This window comes from Takifugu flavidus, chromosome 2 (assembly GCF_003711565.1).
Source record: "Takifugu flavidus isolate HTHZ2018 chromosome 2, ASM371156v2, whole genome shotgun sequence".
NCBI classification, from domain to species: domain Eukaryota; kingdom Metazoa; phylum Chordata; class Actinopteri; order Tetraodontiformes; family Tetraodontidae; genus Takifugu; species Takifugu flavidus.
In genome coordinates, this window is record NC_079521.1 from 4,351,228 (window position 1) to 4,379,160 (window position 27,933).

Genomic DNA, 27,933 nt, shown 5'->3' on the forward strand with positions numbered 1-27,933 from the left:
CCTCCAGCCTGTGTACAAACCTCTTGTGCAGAGGCAGCCTGCTGTCACCCGCACAGTGAAGAAATGGTCCGAAGAAGCTGAGGAGGCCCTGAAAAACTGTTTGTGGGATGTATTCAGCGACGCCCATGGGGAGGACATTGACAACCCCACCAACTGCATCACGGACTATATTAACTTTTGTGTGGAGAACACCGTACCCACCAGGACTGTACGGAGCTTCTCCAACAGCAAGCCCTGGATCACCCCAGACATAAAGGCCCTCCTGAAGGAGAAGAAGAGGGCTTTTGTGTCTGGAGACAAGGAAGAGCTGAAGTCTGTGCAGAGGGAACTGAGGAGGAAGATCAGACAGGAGAAGGACAACTACAGGAGGAAGATGGAAAACCAGCTGCAACAGAACAACATCTGTGGCGTATGGAAGGGACTGAAGACCACCTCGGGCTTCAAGGAGCAGAAGTCCCAACCTGTGGGTGACCGGGGGTGGGCTAACGACCTGAACTTGTTTTTCAATAGATTTGATCAGGTACCCACCCCTCCCCCAGCCCAGTCTCCTCTGCTGCTGCCCCCGCCACTGTCTGTGCCCCCAATAGACTGTTCGTCCTGTCCCCCCTCCCCCTCTCTCATGAACTTCAGCCCACACATTCCCGACACTTCACACTCTGGCCCATGCCCATCCCCCCCACCAACACCTCCCTGCTCCAGCCTGTCCCTCACACCACACCAGGTGAGGAAGGCCCTGAAGAAGAACAGGGCCAGGAAAGCAACGGGTCTGGATGGTGTCAGCTCCAGGCTCCTGAAGTCCTGCGCAGACCAGCTGTGTGGGATCTTCAGTTACACGTTCAACCTGAGCCTGAAGCTGGGGAGAGTGCCACAGCTATGGAATACGTCCTGCATCGTCCCAGTGCCGAAGACACCGCACCCCAAGGAGCTCAACAGCTACAGGCCGGTGGCTCTGACATCTCATCTGATGAAGACGCTGGAGAGACTCATCCTCGCCCACCTGCGCCCACTGGTGAGCTCCTTCATGGGCCCGCTACAGTTTGCCTAACAGCCGACCATCAGGGTAGATGATGCCGTCATCTACCTCCTCCACACCTCCCTCACTCACCTGGAGAAGGCTGGAAGCACTGTGAGGATCATGTTTTTTGATTTCTCCAGTGCGTTCAACACCATCCAGCCCAGCTGCTGGGGAACAAACTGCAGGTAGCTGGGGTGGATCACCACCTCACAACATGGATTTTGGAATACCTCACACAAAGACCACAGTTTGTGAGGGTGAAGGGCTCCGAGTCAGATCGGCTTCTCTGCAGCACTGGTGTCCTGCAGGGAACAGTTCAGGTCTTTTGGAGTGCAGGGACCACTCCTGAGGACTTTCTATGACTCTGTGGTGGGATCAGCCATCTTCTATGGGATTGTCTGCTGATCCAGTAGCATCACGGACAGGGACAGGAAGAGGATGGACAGACTGGTAAGGAGGGACAGCTCTGTCCTGGGATGTCCCCTGGACTCGGTGGAGGTGGTGGGAAACGGGAGGATGATGGCTAAGCTGTCATCCATGTTGAACAACACGTCCCACCCCCTACAGGACACCCTGACAGCACTGGGCAGCTCCTTCAGTGAGCGGCTGCTTCACCCTCACTGTGTGAAGGAGAGTTATCGCAGATCTTCCCTGCCGGCTGCTGTCAAACTGCACAATAAACATAACATCCGCTAACACAATCTGAATATTATATATTCTGATATGTATATTGTATTCACCCTCTGTACTATGTACAGGTATACAGAGGCCGAGTATCCATTTACCTGGATCATTGTAAATATACATCCTCTTTGTATATTCCAAATTCTATTCTATTCGATTTTATCTTATTTTTCTCTGTGTGTTCTGCTGTTGTTGCACTGTAAATTTCCCCGTGTGGGACAATAAAGGACCTGAATCTGAATCTGAATCTGAATCTGAATCTGAATCTGTTGGCATCATCAGCACATGACCTCCAACAATCACTGGATCGGTTTGCCGCCGCATGTGAAGCGGCTGGGATGAAAATCAGCACATCCAAGTCCAAGGTCATGGTTCTCAACCGGAAAAAGGTGGAGTGCCTTCTCCGGGTCAAGGAGGAGATCCTGCCCCAAGTGGAGGAGTTCAAGTACCTCGGGGTCTTGTTCACTAGTGAGGGAAGAATGGAGCAGGAGATCGACAGGCAGATTGCACCTGTCCGTAGTGGTGAAGAGAGAGCTGAGCCAAAAGGCGAAGCTCTCAATTTACCGGTCGATCTTCGTTCCTACCTTCACCTATGGCATGAGCTTTGGGTAATGACCGAAAGAACAAGATCACGGGTACAAGCGGCTGAAATGAGCTTCCTCAGTAGGGTGGATGGGCTCTCCCTTAGAGATAGGGTGAGAAACTCTGCCATCCGGGAGGAGCTTGGAGTAGAGCCGCTGATCCTCCGCGTTGAGAGGAGCCAGATGAGGTGGCTTGGCACCTAGTTAGGATGCCCCCTGGGTGCCTCCCTGGTGAGATCTTCAGGGCATGTCCCTCCGGTAGGAGACCCCCGGGAAGACCCAGGACACGTTGGAGAGACTATGTCTCTCGACTGGTCTGGGAACGCCTGGGGATCCCCCCAGATGAGCTGGAAGAAGTAGCTGGGGAGAGGGAAGTCTGGGCTTCTCTCCTTAGGCTGCTGCCCCCGCCTAAGAAGAGACCTCGGATAAGCGGTAGAGGATGGATGATTATTAGGGGAAGGTGTTGAGGATGAATGTTGCCATTTCAACTACCCACTAGATCAGAGGTGACCAAACTACGGCCCGCGGGCCAACTGTGGCCCTTCGTCCATTTTTAATTGGCCCGCAAGACATTTTATAAATAGAATAGAATATGGCCCATACTTCAACTTTTGCTTGAGTGTATTGGACTTCTTAGTTTTAACACCAGGGGAAGCTACTGTTGGCATCAAGGCAGTTACTCCACTAAAAAGGAAAACCCTGCTTTTGCGCATCACTTTGTAATAAGCATTTTTCTGGTTAACACACAGTGTACACACCGCTGTGTACAGCGCACACACTGCACACACAAAAGCAGCTCATCTCATCCGATGCAGATTTGCTCCTTGATCAAGTGACATTTGTCCAGATTTTTGGCACAAGTGGCGTCAGATCAGGACCACAGCTTGATGGCCCGATTTACATACCCAGCTGATACACACCAGAATAATTTACTAAATTTATACGCACGTCCAGTTCAGTCTGTTAATGTTGATAACCATTTCAAGTGAACGTTATTAGGTGTGCTCCTAAGCCTAATAACTTAAATAACAAGCTTGAAATCTACCAGTTCCATTTTCCCCTTTATTGTTTTTTCTCTGTACTGTAAATCTTCTAAGAAGAAATCTGAGGCTGCTGTTCTGGGAATGAGCTACCAAAGCTTTTTCTGAATAACTCAATAAAGATGCATTTATGGAAAGCTGTGATGAAGGCAGTTTTGTCCTTAATTATATTCAACAATATAACATATTTGACCTCTTTTAATTGATTTTTCTGACTTTAATACACTAAAGTTAAGGCTATATACCTAATTTCTAGTAAGTGGCCCAGCCCCTCCTATATTTTTATGTATTTGGCCCTCGGTGAAAAAAGTTTGGACACCCCTGCACTAGATGTTTTGCATTATTTTTTTAACTTTCGCATCATGGCCTCTGACCATATGAAATGATTAACAAAACAATTCAATTCACATTTGGTGCAAAAACCCACCATCAGCCATCCAGGAAAACTCTGCTGCATCACCTCAGCAGCAGGGTGACTCTTTAGACTGGAAAGTTGCTGTTTGACATTGCCCTTGAGCAATTTCTTGGAAATGCTGCCCTAAGTTAATTGAATATGTAATTTGATCGGTATTTGTTTTGAGCCTGCTTGCACAATAAAATAATTGTTTCTAATTATGAATGTGTAAAAACAGTCTTGTAAATGCAAAATGTCTTCAATATTAAACAAGCAGAAGTATTGAATCAAATGTGGATGTAATAAAAATGTACAACATAGTGCGTCTTCTTATTTTTATTTCGAACTGTATCAAATCAACTAAACAAGATACGGTGTGTATGTATGTATATGACTAAGAAGCAGCTCTTATCTCCGTGTTCAAATATATATATATATACATATACATACACACACAAACACATACACACATACATACATATACAGAGGTGTGTGCGCACATATGTGCATTTCTGTAGGCATGTAGATATTTATACATGTACAATGTCACTCAGAGTCTGCCAGGTGCAGACTAGAGGCCCAGGCTTCATCTGATGGTTGATCTGGCATGATCCAGTTTTGTGGAATTGAAGATCCATCAGGATGATCTGCTGCAACCACAAACATATCCCACTCGCTCCTGGAAGAAAAAAGCGTGTGGTGAATTAAAATGAATTCGAACATTTTCTCATATGCATTAAAGTAAAAATAATGTTTAACCTGATTTGTAGTAAGGAACCGACTGAGCATTCTGCCTGGTTGTAGTAATCAATGAAAGGCTGGGGAGCTGCATCAGAGGTAAATTCTGCTGAACAAACAATGGATTGGAATTAAAATAACACAATATCAAATATATTAATTGATGTTTTACTGGACTGAGTAGGAATGAACAACCTAAATTCATACTGTACCTCCAAACAAAACTGCATCCAACATACATTTCTTCAACAGCAATTTCTCTTTCTTCTTTTTCATTTGCTTCTCTTGGTCCCTTCTTTTCTCCTCTTCGTGTTCTCCTTCAATCATCACCTTTAAGGCTTTCTCTTCTGTGGCATACACTGATGTCCTCACCTTCAACACGGAATTCAGCTGATCTAATCGACAGCTGAATGCTTCTTCACATTTCCTCTCGATGACAATACCTACCATCCAAATCAACACATACAGTAGGTTAACATCAACTACCCATGCTCTGATGTTAGATTAAAAATGCAGGCATGTAACAACTGTTGTATCTTAACATCTCTAATAAAACTGCAAATATTCACTAGTCAAGAGTTCAAGATGTCCCATTCTCATTTCAAAGGTGGAACAGTATTTATTGTATGGACATTAGAAGCTAGTTGAACCATAAACCCTCAGATTAAACTATTTTTTGTAAACTCTGAATTTCTCATTGTGTCTTATTCTCCCAATAATAGAAGTCGTAAAATTTATCATAATGAAATCCAAAATAGCGTTACTTTTGTTCCTCTATGAGGCTGCAGTAATTAAAACTGCAATAACTAAACATGTAGGAGAATAATAAAAAAGGACACATTTATGCGTATTTTACATTACTGCCTTAGTACAATTAAAATGATTGTTGGGGTTTAAGCTTGACAACAAGAAAGCAATCATAACCTAAGGAAGTTATGGGAAGGAAGTTGATGATGTTAAAGATTTAAAAACAAAAGATCTTGTTTAAAGAAAAAACATCTATAATCTTATGCAAATGCAATCATTTCATCTCCTACCTGGTTAATTGTCCATACTAATCGTATCTAAACTTTTGCAAGACAGTGTATAGAATTAGTAACTATCGTTGCAATAATTAGCTCTCCTCTGTCTGGAGGTCCCTTTTTTCTTCTCAGCTTTTGTTCTGCATCTTCAGTATTACTAATCGATTTGCATCTATCTACAAAGCTGCGTGTAGCATTTACAGAAAGGATTAGTGAACTAGAAATTTATGGAAGCTGAAGTTTGATGTAGATCGTCACCTTTTCTTAATGCAGCTTCTTTCCTCAACTTGTGCAGTCTCTGCAGAGATCTCAAGATGTCTTGCATTCTTTTCACATCAGCCTGCTTCTTTCTCACCTCACAAAGAATGGCATCTGCAACCAGCTTTAGCTCCCGTTCCTGAAACACAAATTACATTTCTAATACTCTGCACGTATGTAAATATACCATATTTTGACCATATTTACCTTCTTCTTTTCCTCTACACCGCGGATGTGACGCAGCCTCCACGCATCTATGACAGCTTCTTTCTCAGAAATGTGTTCAAGCCTCCGTTTTTCAGCATCATGCCGTTGTTTTCTGGTTCTTCTCTCAGCGTTGCGGTGCAACTTTCTTTTCCAGGCTTTGAAATCTCCACAGTCAATTATTGCGCATTTGTCCTCTAGTTCTTTCTTTATGTGTAATGCCTGGTTGTAAGAAACCGTCCAAAGATCACCGTCACTCACGTTGGTTCTGAGGGTGTTGCAGACCGCATCCAGCTGCGTGACGAGCTGAGCCACCGTGTATAGAACCGGTTTAAAATCAGACTTTGAATTCTTTCGCTTCCGTGGGACATGAGAGGGTTTTTCTGTGTTCCGAGAGAAACATCTGACCCATCGGAAATCGCGCTTCCTCTGCATAGCTGCATCATTCTCTGCAGTTACCCGTGCTCCATAACTCTGTTCGTGGTCTTCCACCCACTGTCTAGGACTGGAAAATGGCACACACGGTGATGTCTGGAAAGTGGATCTATACTGTTGGTTATGCGTTTGATAAAAGTCCCTGTCGTTGTTTGTATTACCCAGCGCAGGAGGCACCGCGTTGGAGAAATGCCCAATTGGCTGGCAAAAATACTGAGATGATGAGTAAAGTCCTTGAAAGTCCCATCCCGAATGAGATGTAGCAGCAGCATCGTGCACAAATCCGTCAGGACGGCATTCATAATCAGGACAAAATGTTCTCAATGCGGCGCCGTCCGACTGTGTCGCTTCATACGCTGCACTCGATGGTATCATCACGTTACCAGTATGATTAATAAAAGTGTGCTGATTGACCACCGAATCATATGGGTTTCTGTTATCCATGTTGTTTGCGGTGACAGAATATCGCTCTAAAAATGGTCGCGTCTAACCCCTATACGTCATCCAACGTCGCCATACCTGGAACCGGAAACTCATTTGAACCATATCGCTTCTGCGCATGTGCTAATTTGTGCGCTCGCGGGGATATTTTTACACGAACTAAAACATAAGACGTTATACATTGAAATCAATGTAAAATGAAAAAAAACTTGATCAAAACAAATTTGCGCAAATAGATGCCTTAGATAAAATGCAATAAACAATCAATGTAAAAGAAAATAGAAATGAAGAAATACTGCATCATCCGACACTTTTCCCGGCGACCGGTGCGTAATTATTATGCGACACCATGACGTCACTTTACGTGCGCCGTAAATGACGCCGTTGTCCGAAACTGAGTGCACTACGTAGTTCACTCAATCCATGTCCCCCATGTCGTGAGTTGTGAATAGGCTGTGTGGTTTCGGTAACAGCCTTTGAGTCAATTACGGGTTTTTATGCACTTAAAATGCATCTTATTTGGATACGCATCAGTTTGTAATAAACTCCGATTAGTATTTTGTCTTTTCTGCAGTTTAATAAAGTAATAGATGTACAAGGATGTTAATAGTTCAGTCTCTCTCCTCTAGGATCAACTAGATGTGGGATATGACAGGGATGCCCTTGTTTTCTCTATTTATTTTAGTTGCAGCACTACTTGCTATTTTTCCTCAAAAGTAGCCCAGACATTGAGTCCTTAAATTTATTAAATAGTATTAATAATCACCTGACTATAACAACTAGCTCATCGTCCCACAAGCCTCCTCCAAAGGGCAGGACAGATCTATTTGATAATAGATCAATTTTCTAAACTAAAGCATCAGGATTGTACTTTTTTCTTTCATGTGTTAATTTCAAGACATAATCATCAACCAATTGATTCAAATGGAATTCCAGTGAAAACTGTAGTGAAATATTTAATGACCAAGACAAATGATTGTAAAACCAGAGGACTTGAATATTATGTCTGCCATAAAGAAAAGTAAACCTAGACTCAACTCCTGGTTACTCAGAGATATGTCCATTTTGGATGCATTTTAATCACCGAAATTGAAGCACTTACATATCTGTGTACCACTATAAAGGATAGCTTGTTTAAATGATTATCCTAAAGAGTCTGGAGTAGAACCAGACATCTTTTAAACACTAAACAATATTGTAACGGGTTTTATGAGACAAAGCTACATCAATAAAACAGTTTTTGTGAGTTGGATATTAAGAACAATTGTCTTTTAAATGCAACCATACCAGAATGGTTTAGGAAGCAAATAATGGATTTTTGAAAAGGAACCTCAACCGCCAAAGGTGGACTAGAGACATTAAACATGAAGGCATAAGGCAAAACGAAAAACAAGAAATGATTTATAGCACTTTATTCAAATATCCATATTCATGAAGTGTCACCCTTGTTCTCGGTTTTATGAACAAACAAAACAAACGTTAAATAAACATTTTAAAATCAATCAAGCCTTGACAGCTTATGAAAATCTGACATGTTTAATTTTGTGATTTCATATGTTAGATATGTATTTTGTTTTCTCCATATGTGATGAAAGTATGACGGTATTTCTATGTTATGCCAGATTTTGTTGAAGAGATAAAAAAAAAAAACATCCGCCGTAAATGACCTCGATAGGCGGATGTAGACGCGGGGTTTGCGCATGCGCACTACAAATCGTGTTTCCGCGACGGATCATGTAGTGACAGTGAGTTTTCATCTTAAATATTCCTCTCGATCTAACTCTATATCAGTAAAGATCGGTGAATTGTTGAGGGTTTTTGGACATGGAGTCCGATTTAAGATTAAGAAGTTGCTTTGTAGACGGAAATTTTTAAGTGTTTCGGAAGTCATGTGACCAAATATACACTACCGTCTAAGTTTAACGATAATAATGAACGTTTTAGATTGTTTTTGTCATTTTTTGTATTGAAGTGCCTGTTAAATATTGTCGTTATCGCACACATTTACCCAATAGTTAGCAGTTAAACCTAAGATTCTTGTTTTTAATTTAGTGCTTGTAAATATATGCTTTCGTGTCCTCAGATGGAGGAAATTAAAGTGTCTCCAGCCTATAACTGGTTTAGAAGCACAGTGCCACTAAAGAGAGTAAGTAGCATCATTTTGGACCTTGATAATTATAGACAAGTATAGACTAGAATACCAGGTAGATAGTAATAGAAGTGGTGTTAATGCATACAGAGACTCAAGGCACGTGTGTGAAAACACGCACGTATATACATAAATAGATAAAACTGCACGTTTGGGGGAAAATGGTGTAAACTAACGATGCTTTTAAGAATGGAAGTGTTAACTTCCACTCATCATCTCATAAAATGTAGGGAGAATGAAGAATCAGATCAATATCTGGTGACCAACATTTGCCTTTTAAAATGGCATCAATTTGTTCAAATTATCTTGGAGAAGTAACTACAGAACTACAGGGTGTAGTTCCTCTTGGGGCATCAGCTGTGGCCCTGTTGTAGAGTTGCTAGGACATTTCCACCCTCACATCTCCTCTCCTTCTCTGGGCAGTTATAAGGGATTCTTCTCTTTCTTCATGTAATCCCAGACAGATTTGATGATGGTGAAGTCAAGGCTCGGCTGAAAATTGGTTTGGGGCTAAGAATTGATGTTTGTTTGAAGGCAAAAGATAGTAAAGCCAAATAATGATTTGATTCAGTTCTTTATTTTCTGCTTCATTTTTTTATTTTCAAGTATAAAAGTATGAAATAGACTAAGTTCTGAAAACATTAGAATACTAATTGTATGAACAATTAGGTCACCCTGATCATTTCTGATATATATTTTTGTCTAATTATTTGGTAAAAATCAAGGGTGTGTGATGTGTTATTTGTCTCCAACAGATTATTGTCGATGATGATGACAGTAAGGTGTGGTCACTATATGATGCTGGCCCAAAGAATGTCAGGTGTCCCATAATTTTCCTTCCTCCAGTCAGTGGGACAGCAGAAGTGTTCTTCCACCAGATGTTGGCATTGACAGGCTGGGGTTACAGAGTGATCTCGGTGAGTGTTCACACCCCAAAAATACACTGTAGCTTCAAAATTTCTTCTGTTCTATATTTTCTTGATCTATAACCAGTTTATAAGTAACTATATAAAAGCATTTATTTGTTTAATTTTATGTAATCAGTGCTAACATTTCAATGTGCTCGACTCAGCTTTAAGGTCTGGCACAACCCCCGACTAAAGGCTTATGCCTTTAGACACTTATCTCACCACTGCCACAATAATGAATAAAGAACATTTGATTTCTATGGATACATTTTGGAATTTGTTTACTCTTAACTAATCCATTGTTATCCATTCTCTGAATCAAAATCAGAAATTCCATTATTTGATAGCTAATAATGATTTGAAATGATTGATTTAAATGATTTGATTTGATCTTTTTTATGACATGCTGACCTACAGAGCACTAGCTGGAGTTGCTTCCTCTTACTGAACAATCAATGCTGCTCCTCATCAAGCTGTGTTAAATGTCTGGCAAAGTCATCTCTATAGGAACAACCTCCCAAGTTCTGTCAGGGCTTCCTTCACACAGCACTTATCTTTCTCCTCTCTCTACTCACCTCTTCACTACCTCTCCCCTGTGTGCGCTAAAATCCCTAATCACTCCCTCTGCATAGCTTTGCTCTGTTAGTTGGTAGTTGAACTTGACCTATGTAGTTTAGGACTGTAAGTAGTAGTATTTTATTGACATTAGTCTCACCACTGTAAGTTGCTTAGGACAAAAATATCTGCTAAAGGACTAAAATGTATTGACGTGGTTCATTGTCAATTGTTCTCTCGATTATGTGAGAGTAAAAGCTGTTAACCTGATATATGTCAGCTATAACAAAAACCCACTTGTAGTAGCCAAACTAAAGTAACATGAGAAATATACCTAATGGGTTTCTCTGCATTTCCAGCTCCAATATCCAGTGTATTGGGATCTCCTGGAGTTCTGTGATGGTTTCAGGAAACTTCTTGACTATCTTCAGCTGGACAAAGTTGGTGTTTTATTTTCCATTATCTATTTCTTATCTAAAAGAATCCAACCCCATTTTTTTGTATAAATACAAACCCACAGTGTCTGCCATGAGTAGATGTAGGTTTCTAACGTGAGGTGTGGAGTGGACAGAGATGACTAGACTAACACTATAGGATACAGACTATTCATGTGCTAATACTTTGTGTTCAACTTCTAAGATAAAAGTCTGTTATATGTTTCTTTAGTTGATAGATTTCATTGTCTGTGGTACATATACACATTTGGAAAAACCTTATACAGCATCATCATGCTGCTGCCAACTCCTGTTTCAGTCTTTTATAAGACAGTCCTGCCTGCAGTCTTTCATGATTTCTTCTGTCTTTCAGGTTCATCTGTTTGGGGCATCACTGGGTGGATTCTTGGCTCAGAAGTTTGCAGAGTACACACACAAGTCTCCCAGAGTGCATTCATTGATATTATGTAATTCATTTAGTGATACCGCCATCTTCAATCAGACATGGACGGCAAACAGGTAAAATTCCTCATTTCGCCTCTGAATTTCCTCACAGGGCTCATCTTTGTTTTCATGTTTAACTTCAACAGCTTCTGGCTAATGCCAGCATTCATGTTGAAGAAGATTGTTCTGCGAAACTTTGCCAAAGGACCTTTGGACTCCAAAATGGCAGATGCAATCGACTTTATGGTGGACCGAGTAAGTGGACAAAATTTCAGGATTTCATATGCTTTAAAAAAGACAGCATAAACATTAATCCAAGTTCAACTTAAGTCCCACTGGGTGGTACAATATCAGCGGTGACATTCCTTTTTCACAATGTAAAGACGAGGTTTAAGTACATGACGTAACTTTCAGTTTGGTGAGAACTCTTTAACCTAAATTAACTGTAGAAATTAACACTACAGTTTAAAACAGGATGACAGTGACTTAGTAAATGTAAATAGGAGGATACTTCAGGTGGTTGCATAACATTTGTAAAAAAAAAATAAAAAAAATTTACCATTTGGCATCTCTACAGTTCATCATTGTTTAAATCCTCATACCTTTAATTCATAATTGTAGCCTCTCAGTATTCAATATATGTGAGTAAAGATTGATAGAACAGACCTCTGCGCTGAAGCTTTGTTTAATTTATTCTATCTAAGAAGCAAATTATTCAGCTGTTATATTTATGCTCACCGGGGCATCCTGTGTTTTCACATCTAACAAACTGTTGTCCTGGGTAAAAATTGTATATTTTCTTTATTACTTTAAGCTCTATTACAGTTGGACCATCGAACACAGCATCCATCTTGACATTAGACTCTCTAAAAACTGGAATTTATCAGACAATTTCACTTAGAATGATGCTAAAATACCTTAAATATTATATATATATATATATATATATATAGCTTTTTTCCCCATCTCTTGTGATTGCTGCAGTTAGAAACTCTCAACCAAAGTGAGCTGGCATCAAGATTAACGCTCAACTGTCAGAACTCTTATGTGGAACCACACAAAATAAAAGATGTTGCTGTGACGATTATTGATGTAAGTTATATTTTTTCTCAATAATAATAATAATAATACCTATTCACAAATGTTCAATAAAGTAACCAAATGTTGTTTCCCTCCCAATGTCAAGGTGTTTGACCAGAGTGCTCTTTCACTGGAGGCAAAAGAAGAAATGTATAAACTGTTTCCAAATGCTCGAAGAGCTCATCTGAAAACAGGAGGAAACTTTCCGTACCTGTGCAGGAGTGCTGAAGTCAACCTCTATGTACAGGTCGGTGGTAAATCTGTTAAAGGCAACCCTAACAAATTTCTATCATTTTTAATCTACCTTTTGTACTTCTCCATGACAAGGAGAGTACAAACAATTGGATAGGTGCACTGAGAAAGGCAGGATTTTTCTGTCTGGCCTGACAGGTGATGGTTCTCATACTGTTTGGATGGAATTTATGTCAGTAGAATGGCATCACAACAGGAAAATATCCAAACAAACATCACAAACTGGTTGGCTGATACATATTCTACTGTATGGTGGTTTCAGACACAGGCCCCTGTGTCTGAAACCACCATAAACCACCCTTAAATGCTAAAATTTAGGGCCTAAATAATGCACTCAGTAGGGTGTCCCTATGTTAAGGGAGGATCACTGAAGCCCAGGGGTGCTCATTACGTCGATCGCGATCTACCGGTCGATCGCGGAGGTAGTACTGGTCGATCGCGGCGTGACATTAAAGAATATCAGCCTATCATTCATCCCGTCACTTGATTGATATACAGGGCAGCCAGTTAGATGACAACTGAATTTGACATTCAGGTGACCAATCAAGTGCAAACAACGGCGCTAAGTGCAGCAGAACTTACGATGTCAGCCTATTAGCAGTCCCAGTACAACCAGTCAGATGACAACTGAATTTTGACCTTTAGGTCACCGCTCATGCGCAAACAACGGCACTAAGCGCTAAGTTATTCAGCGAATTACCTCTGATTTTAAGCTATCGCTAAAGCTTATGGTCATCAAAATGAATGAGGGAGCGGGACCAAGTAAGAAGACAAAAACATATCACTTTCATACGGAATGGGAGGTGGACTTTTTTTCACGATGTCATTTGCGTTGAAGATTATTAAGTACATGAAGATTATCAAGTCCAAATACCGTTCCACCATGACTGATGAACATTTGGAAGTGTGCTTGAGGCTGGCTGTCAGCAGCTACTGTCCGGACTATGCATCCCTGGCTGATTCAATTCAGTGCAAGTCATCAAAGTACCGGTAAACTCAGACAATTACAAAAAAATGTTAATAGTTAATTATTATGTGTGATTTGCAATATTCGCTCATTCGGTTATGCAAGGTACATCAACATACATTGTACATACAAAGAATCCTCAATACATTTGAAAATAGTTAATGTTTTGCATTTTTGTGGTGGGTAGATCATTTTGACTTGGTCATTTTGTAAGTGGCTCGCATGCTGAAAAAATGTGAGCACTCCTGCTGTAGCCTATGTAGTGCATTCATTGTATTCCATGATTCAATGCAAAATGTAACGAACAACTATATATACGTATATTTAACTGACAGTAAAAAACTTGCGTTTTTTTTTTCTTTTCTTTTAGATTCATTTGCGTCAGTTCCATGGGACAAGATATGCTGCTATTAGTAATGAAATGGTGAGTCCTGAGGAGAAAGCACAAAGCCAACTGAGCAGTAACCAAGACTAAGAAGAAATCTGCCATACCTTTTCCAACTGTTTCCATCGTACATTATTCGTTATTTTTTTAAATAGAGCAATAAAACAGCTTACCAGGTCTTTTGTTTATGAAGTATAGCGATATTTTGAGGGTAATGAGCTGTATATCCATTATTCATTGCTTCAAATCATGACACCTTGCCTTATTTGGAATTTTTCCTGATTGTTGCACTCATATTTTTGATCCATTCCTCTACATTGATATCAAGTCTAAGTACATTTTCACATAGACAAGATGTATTTGTACACATCTCACATTGTTCATTTAAATAAAAGTTTTGTTGTGCCTTAATCTTGTTCTTGTTAATCTTGTTAATCTTAATCTCTCAGGGATAGATTAGATCACATGATCACTCTAGATGGTATCTCATTAACATCTAGTCTCTCTGTGAGGAATCTAGGAGTAACTTTTGATCAAAATCTCTCCTTCCACTCACACATTAAATTAGTCTCTAGAAGTGCCTTTTTTGACCTGAGGAACATCACAAAGATTAGGAAGCTACTGACGCGGCATGATGCTGAAAAGTTAGTCCCTGCATTTGTTACTTCCAGGCTGGACTATTGTAATTCTTTATTATCAGGGTGTCCAAACAACTCTTTAAGAAGTCTCCAGTTGATCCAAAATGCTGCAGCCAGAGTTCTGACAGGCATTGACAAAAGGAGTTATGTAACTCCTGTAATGGCGTCTCTTCATTGGCTGCCCGTTAAATTTAGAATAATTTTTAAAACCCTTCTTTTGACCTACAAGGTCCTCAAGAGGCCTAGCTCCAATCCTACCTGGAGGAGCTAGTGATACCTTATCAGCCCAATAGACCGCTCCGCTCTCATAATGCTGGTCTACTTGTGGTTCCCAGAGTTTCTAGGAGTAGAATGGGGGGCCGAGCATTTAGCTACCAGGCCCCCCTGCTATGGAACCAGCTCCCTGTCCAGGTACGGGAGGCTGACTCCATCGCTACTTTTAAGATTAGGCTTAAAACCTACCTCGTTGAAAAAGCTTATTGTTACTAATTCTGTAGTTCCAGTTACTATCATAGACAGACAAATTATCATACTTAGGGGGTCGTCTAATCATTAGGTTAACATCTTAGCTGTGCTGCTATAGGCCAAGGCTGCCGGGGTCCGGAAACATGATCACCTGACAGGCCTCTTTCACCCCCCCCCCACTGGGTCATGCTCAAGGTTTCTTCCTGTTAAAGGGGAGTTTTTCCTTGCCACTGTTGCTTGTCTGAGGTTAAGCCCTGGGATTCTGGAAAGCGCATTGAAACAATTTTGATTGTATAAGACGCTATATAAATAAAGATTGATTGTTTAAGCTCAGTTTGGATAACTGACTTTGACATTTAAAGTCAAATGAAAAAACAAAGTTCTAATTATGTAGATGTCAAATTCAACCTTGGTTACACACACACACACACACACACACACACACGTACATTTGACTCATTAAAATTTTAATTTATTCTTAACATTCCAAGGTTTTATATCCTATATACAGTATGTTTGACTATACGTCCTTCAAGTAAAAAAAAAAAAAGTACATTGTGAAAAGAAAGACAAGTGGAACTTCAGAACATTTGAGAATCAGCGATGCACTTTGGTCAGAACAAGACAATGGACCACTAAATTAAGATCCAAAGTGAGTAATAAACAGTGCATTAAAAGTTAAGTATCAGTTAAAAGTAAGAAATGCAGTATATTCATCATTGCAGTGATGTCCTGAACTCATGCATGCAACGTGCCCAATAATCAATTTGAAACAGGATGAAACCTTTGCTCATTCTGGAAAAATAAAAAGTCAGCGTAACTCCAAATATCTAATCTTGTCAAAAGAAAAAGGTGCCAAAATCACTTAGGCCATTGCGTCTGAACTGGTTTCCCTGGATGGAAACAAAGATGTGATCCCCCATCAGATCCTGAACAGCTTGCACACAGGTAACCTCTTTGTTTGGGTTCAGCTGACGATTAAACTGCCACTTTTTTCCAACGGTGGAGGCAACACTGTCATCTGTGCTGTCTTTCTTCTCTGCTGAATTAGACTCGATGGGTGTTGATCCATTGCTGATCTGCTTTGATTCTGATGGTGAAGAGCACAGTCAGCAAGTCAACAATTCACTGCTGTTTGATTGGCCAGATTTGAAATGTGGTTAAAGATTATGTGTGAACAACTCTATGTGTCCTAATTTAACATTACAAGCTGACCTCCACATACCTTCACTTGCATCTCCAGAAGCTTTCCTTTCTTCATTATTGGGTTTCACCACAATCACACCGTACCCTTCATTGTTATGGATCACATTGTTTTCCATTGTGATGGAGGGCATCATATCAAGGTGATCAATGAATTCCTGCACACAGCAGACATGTTATAAAAAAGGTGTACTTTTTAGTTTATTTTCTTGTCAAAGCTTTATATGAAGCAGAATACATATGCACATAAACATGCTGCTGAAGGGAGATCAATGTGTCTCCATTAATGTCAAAGACTTTTTTTTTTCCTTTGCCCATAGAAGATGCATTTGTTTTAAGAAATGTGATGTAAAGAAAATCACAATGTTTAATCAATTCAGTACTGTAAATGATGGATAACTAGTAGTGAGTAAAATGGAAGAGCTAGCTTCAAATATAGTTTTGATACTAACATTGACATAGAAATTACATTTTCTTCCCTAGAGGGTTGTTTTATCTGGTCATACCTTAATAAGGACGCCATCTTTACAGTGATGAATGCCATTACCGATCAAAGTGCACACGCTGCCAGGATAAATCTCTACACCAGCCCCCTGCCAACAACAACATCACTATGACAGATCACGTCTGTTTTCACATTTACATTAAAAAACTAACTATGGGGCATTGTAGTAAAACTGTTTACAAATACATGTTTCTATGTAACATGTTAAGAGTATTTTGCTAAAATAAATTTCAAAATTAGCAAATATAAATAGTCAGTTACAGTTCAGGTTGTACAGCATCTTAATTATTGTATATTTGCCTATATGATATTTGGGAAAGAATATGATTGCACCATTGCTATACTGATCCATGCTACAAGATGGCCCTGACGCACAGTGATGGCTTAAATCAGTTGGTGCTGGTACTGACAGGTGACAAGGATCTGTATACTAAATATATTTAAATACCGGTACCCATTTGCAAATATGTGTACAAATTCTAAATTCTCATGCTGCATTTGAAGATGGCAATATACATGAACAGATAGTTTTCCATATAGTAGAATATGTATCAGCCAATTTGTATGTACTGTATCAAGTGTCTTGGCTATACTCACTTTAGAGCCATACAGGTCACACATCTTCATGATGAGATGGGCTGATGTTCGTACAATAACTCCAGTGGTCTCACACTGCAGCACACAGTTTTCCATGCAGAGGCGCCCCTGTCGAACACCTATGAAGACATGATATTTGCAGGAATGACATTTAGTTTTCTCTCTCTCTTGTTGATGCACATAGAGTATACTCACACAGAATTCCCTCAATTGCATCGCGTTGAATAAATTTGATGTTGGACAGTCTGACATCAGCTCCTGTGGACTCTATAAATGAGTCTCCTTTATCTTTCTTCTCGATTACGACTTCATCAGGAAGCCCAAACCCTGTACAAAAGACAATGTGGTAGATGGTAAAATGACACCAGACTTATTTAATTGTTCAATATTCTGCAAGATTGCACATCAAGGATATAAGCAATTTACCTTTTCGAGCCAATGGATTGAACAAATGAATTGCAATTTATTTAAAATAAAAATACAATCTAGATTTCAGCACACAATCCAAAAGAAAACTGTACTAAAAGATAGTAATAGTCTGCTTGACAGAATATTACTAGACCAAGCAACAATATTGTTACCATGTTAACACAACTCTTATTTGTATCACCACCAATTTGTAAAAAGCTAAATTGGTTCTTCACCTTCTACAGTAATGGAATCTGGTAGAAAGATGGAGTTGTTGACACTGTAGAGCCCTGGCAGAATAATGACCGTGTCACCTTGGCAACATGAATCCACTGCTGATACTGGGTCTCTATGGAACTGAACAAGATTAAAAGAGCATAAACCCAGTTACAGTTAGGAAAAAGACATTCATTAAATGTGCACAAATTTCCTGCGGATATCGACAGTGCTGCTGAAGCAACATTTCCCCTCTCAGTAATTAACAACCTTTGTCAGTTTCCAAAAGCACCACAAAGGCATGCAGTTTGTTTTCTGTCTCAGTAGTGTAGTGGACAGAAGTTGGGATGAGACCGAGAATGTTTGTACATTGGACTTTACCACCCCAGTGTGTTGTACTAACCTGAATTTCAGTATCTTCTGCAGAGCACAGAGGTATAAGCCTGTCATTAAGGAGTGACTGGAGCAAAAGCGTGTTGCACGAAGCTGTAACTATATGGACCACCATCATGCCTGATTCCCTAGGCCCACGGCCCTGCATACACTGTTGCCTGGAGTTTCCTTTGTAAGCCAGCACATATCTGGAATGTCATTAAATATCATCAATATGCAACAATGGACAGGATGCTCTTGTTTTACTTCCTGTCCTATCTGTGAATATTTGGACATTTAAACAATTTTCAATTTGCTGTTGAGTACCACAATTGATTTGAAGCATACATTTGAATGTGCACACTTTCTGCTTTAATTTATTTATATCCCAATCAGGTGAATGGATTAGGTGTAGAAAACCAAAATTAATTGTAGAATTGGCTGCAGTTCCTATATGACAAGGTGTGTCATTCCTTCATTATGTCATTTAAATGAACTACAGTTAATTTCAAGTGAGGTATTGTGATGGAAATCTGAGATCAACTCTCAATATGAAACCCAAAGAGCTGCCATTATCACTGAAGAAGGCCATCATTGGGCTGAAAAATCAAAAGAAACACATCAGAGAGGAAATAAAACATTATGTGGGGCCAAATCACCTCTGCTAAATTCATTAATAAATGATGAAAGCACTGGTGACATCAGCAATGCTAAAAGGTCTAGTGTAAAAATCTCCTTGGTCGAGAAAAACCTTTTCAGAACAGCTGCCCAGAATGGTAAAGCTCTTCAGAAGGTAGGCGTGTCCACATCAAAGTCAATAAATATGACAGGGCTTCATTCAAAATTTTAGAGATATTAATTATAATTATATAATATAATTACAGAGATGAGTACCAATCCACTAAATGAAACAAGTGGAAACAGGGAGTTCTGATAAATGGATAAGCAAGAGACTGAAAAATAATTTGATAAAATCAACAAGTTATTCTAATAACAGCGGGGAGGCATATGCACAAATTGCTATGGTAGACAAGCTGCTACAGATGAAGCAGAAGAATCCAGACACCTACCTCAAAAGAGGATTTTCTATGATGTGCAGCTTGCGTGTTAACATTTCCAGTTGGTCATAAAGTTTTAGGCCCTCAACCATGGAGATGTTGTCCAGCTCTGAATCAGAGTCAGCGCTCAGATTGCTGCGTAGCACTGCAAACTGCTGGAAGCACTGGGAGCATGTTTCCAATAAGGAGTGGTACTCTGCCACAAGGCCTGCTGGAACCCTTTCCTCCAAGATGTCATAGTAGCTGAGGAAATGCACAGGTAAGGTACAGCTTATTTTGTACTGGCAGCTACATTACCACTTTGTTACTGACACAATTGTTGTCCTCACAGTCTGAGACGAGGCTCCACACAACGAACAAAGTAGTCAAAATCATCATCTTCATCTTCTTCATCCCATTCCCTCCAAATATGTTTATAAAAAAATCTAGACATTGAAAGACAGTATCATGCATCAATATCAAGTATGGACATGTATCACCTATATGTTTATGATTAAATATACTGTACATTGGATAAAGAGAGCACTACGTGTAGACATTCTCACCTGAGGTGCTCGAGGGCTAGGGCAGTCTGATCAAAATCTCCAGACTCATTGTAGACCACCTGGAGCTCTTGCAGAGGGACTTTACACTGAGTAACCTCCAATAAAGACTTCATATCCTCCTCTGTCATTTCACAGCCTCTGGTGTCACACTGCATTGGTAGCACTAGTTCCACGCATGCCTTCAAATCCTTTAATTCAACATTACATACCTGAAATCACAAAAAGCTATTGAAATTAATCATGACATTTTAACATTGTGAAAACAACAAATGTATGGCAAGCATGTTTGTTAGATGTTCATTGCTGCCTTTAAAATGGTGTAACTTTAATATTTAACAGTTCAAAAGTTTTATAAATTAAGTGGAGCATTGCTCAATATGTGCACAACAGCATCTTTATCACTGAAACATACACATAAACCCAAGAAGTAGGCAATCTCAAAAGAAAAGCATGGAGACTTCATTAAGGCAGCTATTTTAAATCATTTCTGCATTAAAACTGCTAGTACCGTATGTATGTTGTCTGTATGTAGGGATCAGCTGTGTAAGGTACAACATTTTTTATAATAAAAAAACTTCAGGGATTTGAAATAGGCCATTTGCTGTAGCACTACAACATCATCCCAAACATCACACCGTATTACACTAGAAATAACTACGGTACATTTCTTTTTGTTGGGTGACTTTGGGCGCTGACATTCATGTGACCAGCAATTCTTAGTTGTTTCTTATGTCTGAAGAAGACCAGACTTACTTCGACCAGAACACTGAATACATCAGTAGACCACACAGCCAGCCAATCACATGGCTCCAATACTTTCTCCAGATAGTCAGCTGTGAAGGCCTTTACCTCAGATGGCTTGCAGTCTCCTAGAAACAAATTCATGTGTGGACTATTGTTGCACAACATTAAGAATTGGACGTGGAAGGAAAAAGTACACCAGATAGCAAAGCTCATGGTTTTACTTTTTAATCACATGGATGGGATTTTTTTCCCTCCCTAAAATGATCATAAAAAGAGGACTATAGTTAAATTAACTTTCATGATAGGCAAATGTCTAATAAAAACTGATGTATATTATCTATACGCCATTATCTAGTTGTAATCAAGTATGCCATCGACAATGTAGATCTCAGTGTATGTGATTTGTACTTCTTGTATTTGGATTTATACTTGGACTTACTGGATTCTGAAGGAAGGCTGAATATGCAAACTAGATAGAATGCTTCAGTACTGCCTACATGCTTAAGTCTGGAACGTATACAGTGTTTTAGCGTGCGTCTCAATTACCAAGCATGTAGTCCTGGTAGGCCTTGAATCTTTCATAGAAGAGCAGGTGGTTGGTCTGGAAAGTTTCAGGAAGTTTTGAATTTACACTTCCATGATGTTCACATCTCTGTAGAGCCTTTGGCAGAATGTTTAATTCTCCATTGTCATTGTCCCCCAAAACTCGGTCACTCTCTTCCTCGTCATTCTGGAACAGGGCTATTGTGGAGAAACTTTCAGCATGTTAGTGTTTTCATGTCTGCATTTACTGTTTGGACTCATCTCATTTAACAGGCACACTCTACTTCCAGCACCAGGTCCAACCAGACATTGCTAAATGTTTTGTTCAACTCTGGCTTGGCACAACATTGTTGATATACCAGATCGCCTTCGAGGTCTGCTCTACATGTGGGCCTGAAATCATCAACGCAGTTTTACTATATTGTACAGTCTTAAAATGTCTACGTTAACTTTTAAACTACTGACGCGTTATATTAATTACCGACTAAATACAAGGAAAAGTTCTGTCAACAAAAACAGGCGTTGAGTGATTATGGACATACCCAATCGGACTTCTGGAAGGGCGACAGTAACGCAGGACTCCGAATCGACCGCGACATTTGAATTTTTCGTTCCAGTCTCGTCATCTTCTTGTTCCATGGACCCCAAACGTATGTAGGGAATGTATAGAGAACGCGAAGCCACTAAACTGTAAGGCCGGGCGAAAAAATCAAACTTTGTTAAGCTGACGGAACACACCCTGCTCGGAGGACGTTAAACAGACTGCCAGAGGTGGAACTGTCGGTACGTTCGGTCAGCACCCAATAGGTACCCGGAACAAGACCGCCAAAATGTGCGCATGCGCGGATAGGCGAAAAAGTAGATCTCGTAGAACATATGAGGATATAATATAAAGCACACATTCAAACAGACATTAAACAAGACATACAAAAAACAACAGAAATCAGCAATGGTGCAAAAATGAGAAGAATTCAGAAATATCTCAAAATAAATTTGCTGTCTTTTATTGCTTGGACATAAAAATGCTTCAAAGTTTTTGTTTTTCCCCTCAAAATAAATGGGTGTTGGATTGCAATACCTCTCGTGTGTCACTGCCAATCCGCATGTTCTTTGAATGAAGACTTCAAGTAAACAAATGTTGCCAATTTCAAAATGTATTTAACAATAGAACCAATTCAAGATACAAATATTACAGAGCCCCGGGCCAGTTCATAACCCTACAATAACAGAGTCCATTGCCAGGGCATGAAGTCTGACAACCTAACTATCCCTTGGCCCAGTTTATATAGAAAGACATATGTAAATTATTGATGCTAATTTAGTCCAATCTAGTCCTTCTTCTTGGGTGACCTCATCTTCTTCTTCCTGCCTTATTTGGTGTTGGTGCAGTCCTTCTCTATTGTCTTCCCAAATGGCCAGATCAGAGGTCATATTCCTGTGCAGGAACTTATCAATCACCTGTAAATTATGCTGTCATATTTTACGATGGGGGTCTACTATTTCCTGTCTGCCTGGCTCCAACTGTCTAAACAGTATTCATGTCAAGGAAGGGTTAACTGACTTGCTTATGTGTATTCCTACTAAAGATTATATACTATCCCTAACTTCTAAACTACCTGTAACATAAAACAAAAACATATAGTATAACACATGCTAATAAGATAAAAGATGCTAACAAGATAAAATAATTATCTTCATGGGCCTGATGCCTTCCCCAGATAGCCATATTGTAAGGTTGAGTAGCCTAATGTCTGGCATTAATAAATGGCATTTGCTCTTACCTTAAGTAAGACAGAAGGAAAACACAGGGACAGAACAGGAGGCAACACAGGGAGGAAGAAGACATGGGAATGACATTCAAAGCCAAATCAACTTGACCCTTAGGTTTTGCCAAAAACAATAGTTACTCATAAAGTGAACAATGGCATTTCAAAACCATGATATGGCAGGTATACCTGGCTGCATGATAGTATGGGCTCTGTGTTCTCACTGCTCTTTATACTGTATGATAGGTAAACTAGCACAAGACTATAAACTCAGAGCCCAAATTACACAAAAATAGAGTTGGAGTTAGAGAATCATTTGCGGAGGTCCGCCCCAACAAAAAATCCGATCTGCACCCCTGGATGTTACAGATCATTTTGATTTTCTTCAGCTTTTGGAGAATTGGCCACTTATGTAAGTTATGAGATTTGGGTAATGATGTTTGATTTTTAAAATCTTAAATTTAGAGGGTTGTTCAAACGGGTCCAATCTATTTTTATCACCAATATTACAACCATCCCATATCAAATTTGGTGTTGGTCAGGTACTTGGTTCCATGATCAGATCACATGTAAGACAAATGAATGCAGAAAGCCAGGAACTTTTCTAGCCACAGTTTATTACAGAAAAGAAATATTATTCTCATTTAAATTGTTTGTAGAATCTTTGAAAATATTATGGAAGAAATACTACTGAATGAAAGTATTGGCTCATTGGGACATGGTGAGATATAGCTTTGAGTGAAATAATCATCACTCCTGATCAATATGATCATCATCCTCATACAAAACTTCATCTATGAGCATATCGTGGTCATCAACGGGAATTTCCTGACACAGCTGCTCTTTGAAGGCCACAGCAATGGTGTAAGGTTTTCCACGTGATTGTGTGATGCAGCGCTCCAGATAATTATCATAGAACCCCTTCCCTCTTCCAAGACGCCTTCCTGACCGGTCAAAACCGAGGCCCGGCATCAAGATCAGGTCGAGGCCACCTGGAAAATTAGCAAATAGTTTCATTAACAATTAAAGTCCATGGATTTGACAATTGATAAAATACTAATAACAAAAACAATAATATTCATCCTGAAAAGACAAGTAATTTACACATGGTAACACATGGTCTAACACGATAGGTCATGTGTTAGGTCACATGATTCTAAATACTTTGATTGGCATGTGATTGCTTTTAAAATGAATCCCCTCTCCTGAGGGAAAAAGGAAAAATTGCTAAAGTATTCCTTCATTGTTCAAGAACACTTTTGTCTTATTCTTTCATTTGGACTAGTTAACAAGATGTTATTTACCTGAGCAAGAAGAAAATGTGTTGAAGATTGCTAACATCTTGTAGGTGTCATTAATGGTGCTCAATTTCACTAAATGTTTAAAGACAATGAACCTGCATGAAAAATAGCTAAGCACAAAGCTACTCCATGTCTTGATGACCATACATGTCCTTGATCTGCTCGTGAAGACCCATCAGATTATTCATCCATTAGGGTGGCGCAAAAAGAGGTGATAAAGGAGGTGATAAAATCCTGGACAGATGTTGCTTTAGGCCGTAATCAGGTTGGTTTATTATAAGGCAACAATCAGACAAATCTGAAACACAAAGCTAAGCAAATGTAAAATACTAATGGAGTATTTTACAATAATAATTTGCCCTAAAACTAAGAGTAATAGTGTACCTGATATTTTTCTTAACATCTTTTTCATGTTATACCGTCAGCATTTAAATGTATGTGCAATAGATAAAAAGCCTCTATGTATGTTTCTGCTGGCTACCTGTAGCCAGCGCTTCCTCTCTGCTGCTGTCATTTCCTGCAGGTTGTCGGATGTTCCAAGACGTCAGAGGCAGCGTTTCCATTTCATTCAGACTGTTGAGTTTCAACATGTCCATGTGATTACTGTTCATCTCATATCTGGGAATGAAACAGCTTTTTCCTCGTTTAAATACATCTTTGATGATTTCCTTCGTGCACACTTCATCTTTCATGCTGAGAAATACTGCAATCCGCTTACAGGACACATACTTAGGGTGTTTGAAAAGCTGGGGGAAAAAACATAAAAAAGGAAAATTAAGTGGAATGTGTGACATTATCAAAGCATGTGATTATGACCAGTGATGGAATCGCTATATTTATGAATATGCAGAAAAAAAATGGATACAATTTAATCAATAAATCAGCGAGTACTTGGGGATTTTATCACAGCCTCTGATTTCTAGCATTGTTTTTTATTTTATTATTTTGCATAGTTTATATCAAATAACTTTGTAGACATGCATACCGTCACTCAATGAGTGACACCAATAAACATATACCTGTCTATTAGAGGAATATGGTTTTATTTGCATCATTCTATATTATTATTTAGTGTATATCAGAGGTGCCCACACTTTTTCAGCATGCAAGCTACTTTTCAAATGACCAAGTCAAGATCTACCTAGTATAAATTTGCAAAACATACATTTATTCATAAATGTAGAGAATTCTTTATATGATCCATATATGTTGGTGTACCTCGCATAACTACATGAATCCATATTGCTCAGAACAAATCTGTGCATTTTTTCAGCATGCGAGCTACTTACAAAATGATCTACCCACCACAAAAATGCCAAACATCTAATTATTTTCAAATGTACTGAGGATTCTTTGTATGTACAATGTATGTTGATGTACCTTTCATAACCGAATGAGCCAATATTGCAAAACACGCATAATAATTAACTAATTGGCTTAAAATCAGAGGTAATTAGCTGAATAGCTTAGCGCCATTGTCTGCGCATGAGCGGTGACCTAAAGGTCAATCAAGTAACGGGACTGCTGATAGGCTGACATCGTAAATTCTGCTGCACTTAGCGCTGTTGTTTGCGCTTGATTGGTCACCTGAATGTCAAATTCAGTTGTAATCTAACTGGCTGCCTTGTATATGAATCAAGTGATCCCCCCCTTCTTAATTTCACGCCGCGATCGACGTAATGAGCACCCCATTCAATCAGAGATGCAGTATAACATGAGTCTAGGACGGAGACGTTCATTTTCTCGATCTGGGAAAAAGAGTTTGACCCTGGCTTTTAATACTTAACGAAATTATGTGCTGGGAGGTCCAGAATTATTATATTATTACTACTGGTAATAACATGTATTCCAACTGTACGAAGTTATCCAACCAGTTTAAAAACTCGCAGGCAATGCCGCATTAGCACGATGCCCAGGAACTAGATACGACAGATTAATGTTAAACTAGCTGGGCGACTAGTTAACTTTGTCGTACCTTGTGTGACAGGACATGAGATTGGCGCAGCTTTTCTTCGTCAGTCAAAGCTGCGACACGAAGCTTTAACTCGCTCCTCAAAACTTGCTTGGCTGTACGCAGGGCTGCCATTTGGCTCTCTCTAACCTAATAAAGATCTAAGAACGCCGTAATATACATCCCGCTTGGTCGATATCATTGGGGGCGATTTCGAAATAGTTCCACTAGATAATCATTAGCAAGTACTGTACAGTAATTCATGTACCCGACGAGCACTAACACTGCAGTCACGTCGTCTCTCGCATCTGCAGTGTTCAAATCCTCCATTTTTCATTGCGCGATTTCTCTCAGCTGTACGGTAAGGGTCCAGGCAACTAAGAGTGTGGCCTATGTGTGTTCAGACCTACCCCTTTCTGTGGCGGTGTGGTGTTTCTGCCTCCCATTCTGCAGGCCCTTTGCCATTAACTATATGCTGTTGTCTGTGACTCGATCATTAAAGTTCCTTATAAACTGTTCCCGAATTCTGCTGCTTTTAGGTCCTACCACACCCATGCCACAAACATGTCGGTGATGTAGAATGTGCAGTATACTTGTTGCAAGAGAGTAATTTAATTACATCAAAATAATTTAATGACAGCACGTTAAGTTGTTGTAATCATTAATACTGCTTCAAGTTGCTTTGGTTTGTCCTGATTGAATTATTGTTGGGTTCCAGGGTTCCGGGTTGTTTGTTTTTTTCTGCAGGGGGCGTAGTGGAGCCATGCTCCTGCCACAGACTGACGCACCAATCTAGCCCCTTATTTGAGGACTAAACTCCTGCCTATCAGTGTCGGAGTATTTTGGTGTTGGTGTATTTGGAATATTTTGGGGATTTTTGGTGATTTTTGGTCTCTTGTCTTTGGTGCGTTCCCCTGCCCATTTGAGGTCTTCATGCCGTCCGGCTGGACTTCTGAAACATGCAGAACCCGACTCCTGTGTTGGCTCCGCGCTGGAGCTCACTGTGCGCACCAGAAGTTTGAACTAGTGCTTCCCTTTTTGTGTTGGTTAAATAAAACCTATTTTTGGACTTTTCATCACTGTGTTCTTGCCTGCTTTCGGGTCCTGTTAAAACCCAGAACGTAACAATTTTGATCTTATATCTAGCCAGAATTGAATGCTCTCTAGAGCTCTTTGATGTTTAACAAACCTCAGTTTGTAGCAAAAATATCAAACATTGGCAAAAAGGCTTAAGATGATAACAAACAGTACACAAGTGTATACAGTCAATAAAGTTATTCAAATAGAAACATTGCTCCATCACGCTATGGGGACAAAGTCATTTGACCATGGGCATGTTAGCGCGAGTTCAATGAAACTATCATCTGCACTAGAATCCACTAAAACATGTATAGGGAATCGAGGGACCACTGTAACACCTCTCTGTTGGACTACTGTTAGGGTTGTTGTTTGGGGACAATGGCTCATCAACACCCTCTAGTCGGTTGAGCCTATTATTTTGGGCAGGTTGGGAAAGGCGGCCAGGCAGTGTCTCTTGATAAACAGTAGAGGGTGCTGTATTTCAGCAGGTGTGATACTGGCTCAAATCAGCTGCATAGATTCGTGGGGAAGTGCTCTATGGCCCCCAATAGCGAT

The 27,933-nt window shown here is 39.8% G+C and overlaps 4 protein-coding genes across 12 annotated transcripts; 1 reads left to right on the forward strand and 3 right to left on the reverse strand.

Moving 5' to 3' along the window:
- Positions 1 to 4,035: 4,035 nt before the first annotated feature.
- Positions 4,036 to 6,906, reverse strand: pdcd7 (programmed cell death 7). Of its 2 annotated transcripts, none has more exons than XM_057015601.1 (5): positions 5,940 to 6,906; positions 5,733 to 5,871; positions 4,665 to 4,895; positions 4,474 to 4,561; positions 4,036 to 4,393 (listed from the first exon to the last, which is right to left on the reverse strand). In XM_057015601.1, the coding sequence occupies exons 1-5, from the start codon at positions 6,813 to 6,815 to the stop codon at positions 4,261 to 4,263; spliced, it is 1,467 nt and encodes a 488-aa protein (XP_056871581.1). In that variant the 5' UTR covers positions 6,816 to 6,906; the 3' UTR covers positions 4,036 to 4,260. The 2 variants fall into 2 exon arrangements, with proteins under 2 accessions (XP_056871581.1, XP_056871590.1); XM_057015610.1 differs by having other exon boundaries at positions 4,474 to 4,558; positions 5,940 to 6,899.
- A 1,522-nt stretch (positions 6,907 to 8,428) lies between these two features.
- spg21 (SPG21 abhydrolase domain containing, maspardin) lies at positions 8,429 to 14,397 on the forward strand. Of its 5 annotated transcripts, none has more exons than XM_057015622.1 (10): positions 8,429 to 8,557; positions 8,896 to 8,958; positions 9,717 to 9,878; positions 10,784 to 10,864; positions 11,232 to 11,377; positions 11,449 to 11,557; positions 12,287 to 12,394; positions 12,489 to 12,629; positions 13,473 to 13,624; positions 13,972 to 14,397. In XM_057015622.1, the coding sequence occupies exons 1-10, from the start codon at positions 8,513 to 8,515 to the stop codon at positions 14,027 to 14,029; spliced, it is 1,065 nt and encodes a 354-aa protein (XP_056871602.1). In that variant the 5' UTR covers positions 8,429 to 8,512; the 3' UTR covers positions 14,030 to 14,397. The 5 variants fall into 5 exon arrangements, with proteins under 5 accessions (XP_056871602.1, XP_056871637.1, XP_056871628.1 ...); XM_057015657.1 differs by lacking the exon at positions 13,972 to 14,397 and adding an exon at positions 13,280 to 13,396 and having other exon boundaries at positions 8,431 to 8,557; positions 13,473 to 13,607; XM_057015648.1 differs by lacking the exons at positions 13,473 to 13,624; positions 13,972 to 14,397 and adding an exon at positions 13,280 to 13,463 and having other exon boundaries at positions 8,431 to 8,557.
- A 1,138-nt stretch (positions 14,398 to 15,535) lies between these two features.
- On the reverse strand, positions 15,536 to 22,125 carry shcbp1 (SHC SH2-domain binding protein 1). 2 transcript variants are annotated; one of them, XM_057015592.1, is made up of 13 exons: positions 21,823 to 22,125; positions 21,284 to 21,492; positions 20,747 to 20,862; positions 19,994 to 20,202; positions 19,778 to 19,873; positions 19,461 to 19,691; positions 18,422 to 18,599; positions 18,039 to 18,159; positions 17,590 to 17,721; positions 17,395 to 17,513; positions 16,799 to 16,885; positions 16,315 to 16,450; positions 15,536 to 16,179 (listed from the first exon to the last, which is right to left on the reverse strand). In XM_057015592.1, the coding sequence occupies exons 2-13, from the start codon at positions 21,288 to 21,290 to the stop codon at positions 15,929 to 15,931; spliced, it is 1,683 nt and encodes a 560-aa protein (XP_056871572.1). In that variant the 5' UTR covers positions 21,291 to 21,492; positions 21,823 to 22,125; the 3' UTR covers positions 15,536 to 15,928. The 2 variants fall into 2 exon arrangements, with proteins under 2 accessions (XP_056871572.1, XP_056871563.1); XM_057015583.1 differs by having other exon boundaries at positions 21,284 to 21,478; positions 21,823 to 22,124.
- A 1,518-nt stretch (positions 22,126 to 23,643) lies between these two features.
- On the reverse strand, positions 23,644 to 27,061 carry mthfs (5,10-methenyltetrahydrofolate synthetase (5-formyltetrahydrofolate cyclo-ligase)). Of its 3 annotated transcripts, none has more exons than XM_057015685.1 (3): positions 26,709 to 27,061; positions 24,829 to 25,093; positions 23,644 to 24,038 (listed from the first exon to the last, which is right to left on the reverse strand). In XM_057015685.1, the coding sequence occupies exons 1-3, from the start codon at positions 26,742 to 26,744 to the stop codon at positions 23,797 to 23,799; spliced, it is 543 nt and encodes a 180-aa protein (XP_056871665.1). In that variant the 5' UTR covers positions 26,745 to 27,061; the 3' UTR covers positions 23,644 to 23,796. The 3 variants fall into 3 exon arrangements, with proteins under 3 accessions (XP_056871665.1, XP_056871656.1, XP_056871647.1); XM_057015676.1 differs by lacking the exon at positions 26,709 to 27,061 and adding an exon at positions 26,567 to 26,670; XM_057015667.1 differs by lacking the exon at positions 26,709 to 27,061 and adding an exon at positions 26,323 to 26,576.
- Positions 27,062 to 27,933: the final 872 nt, after the last annotated feature.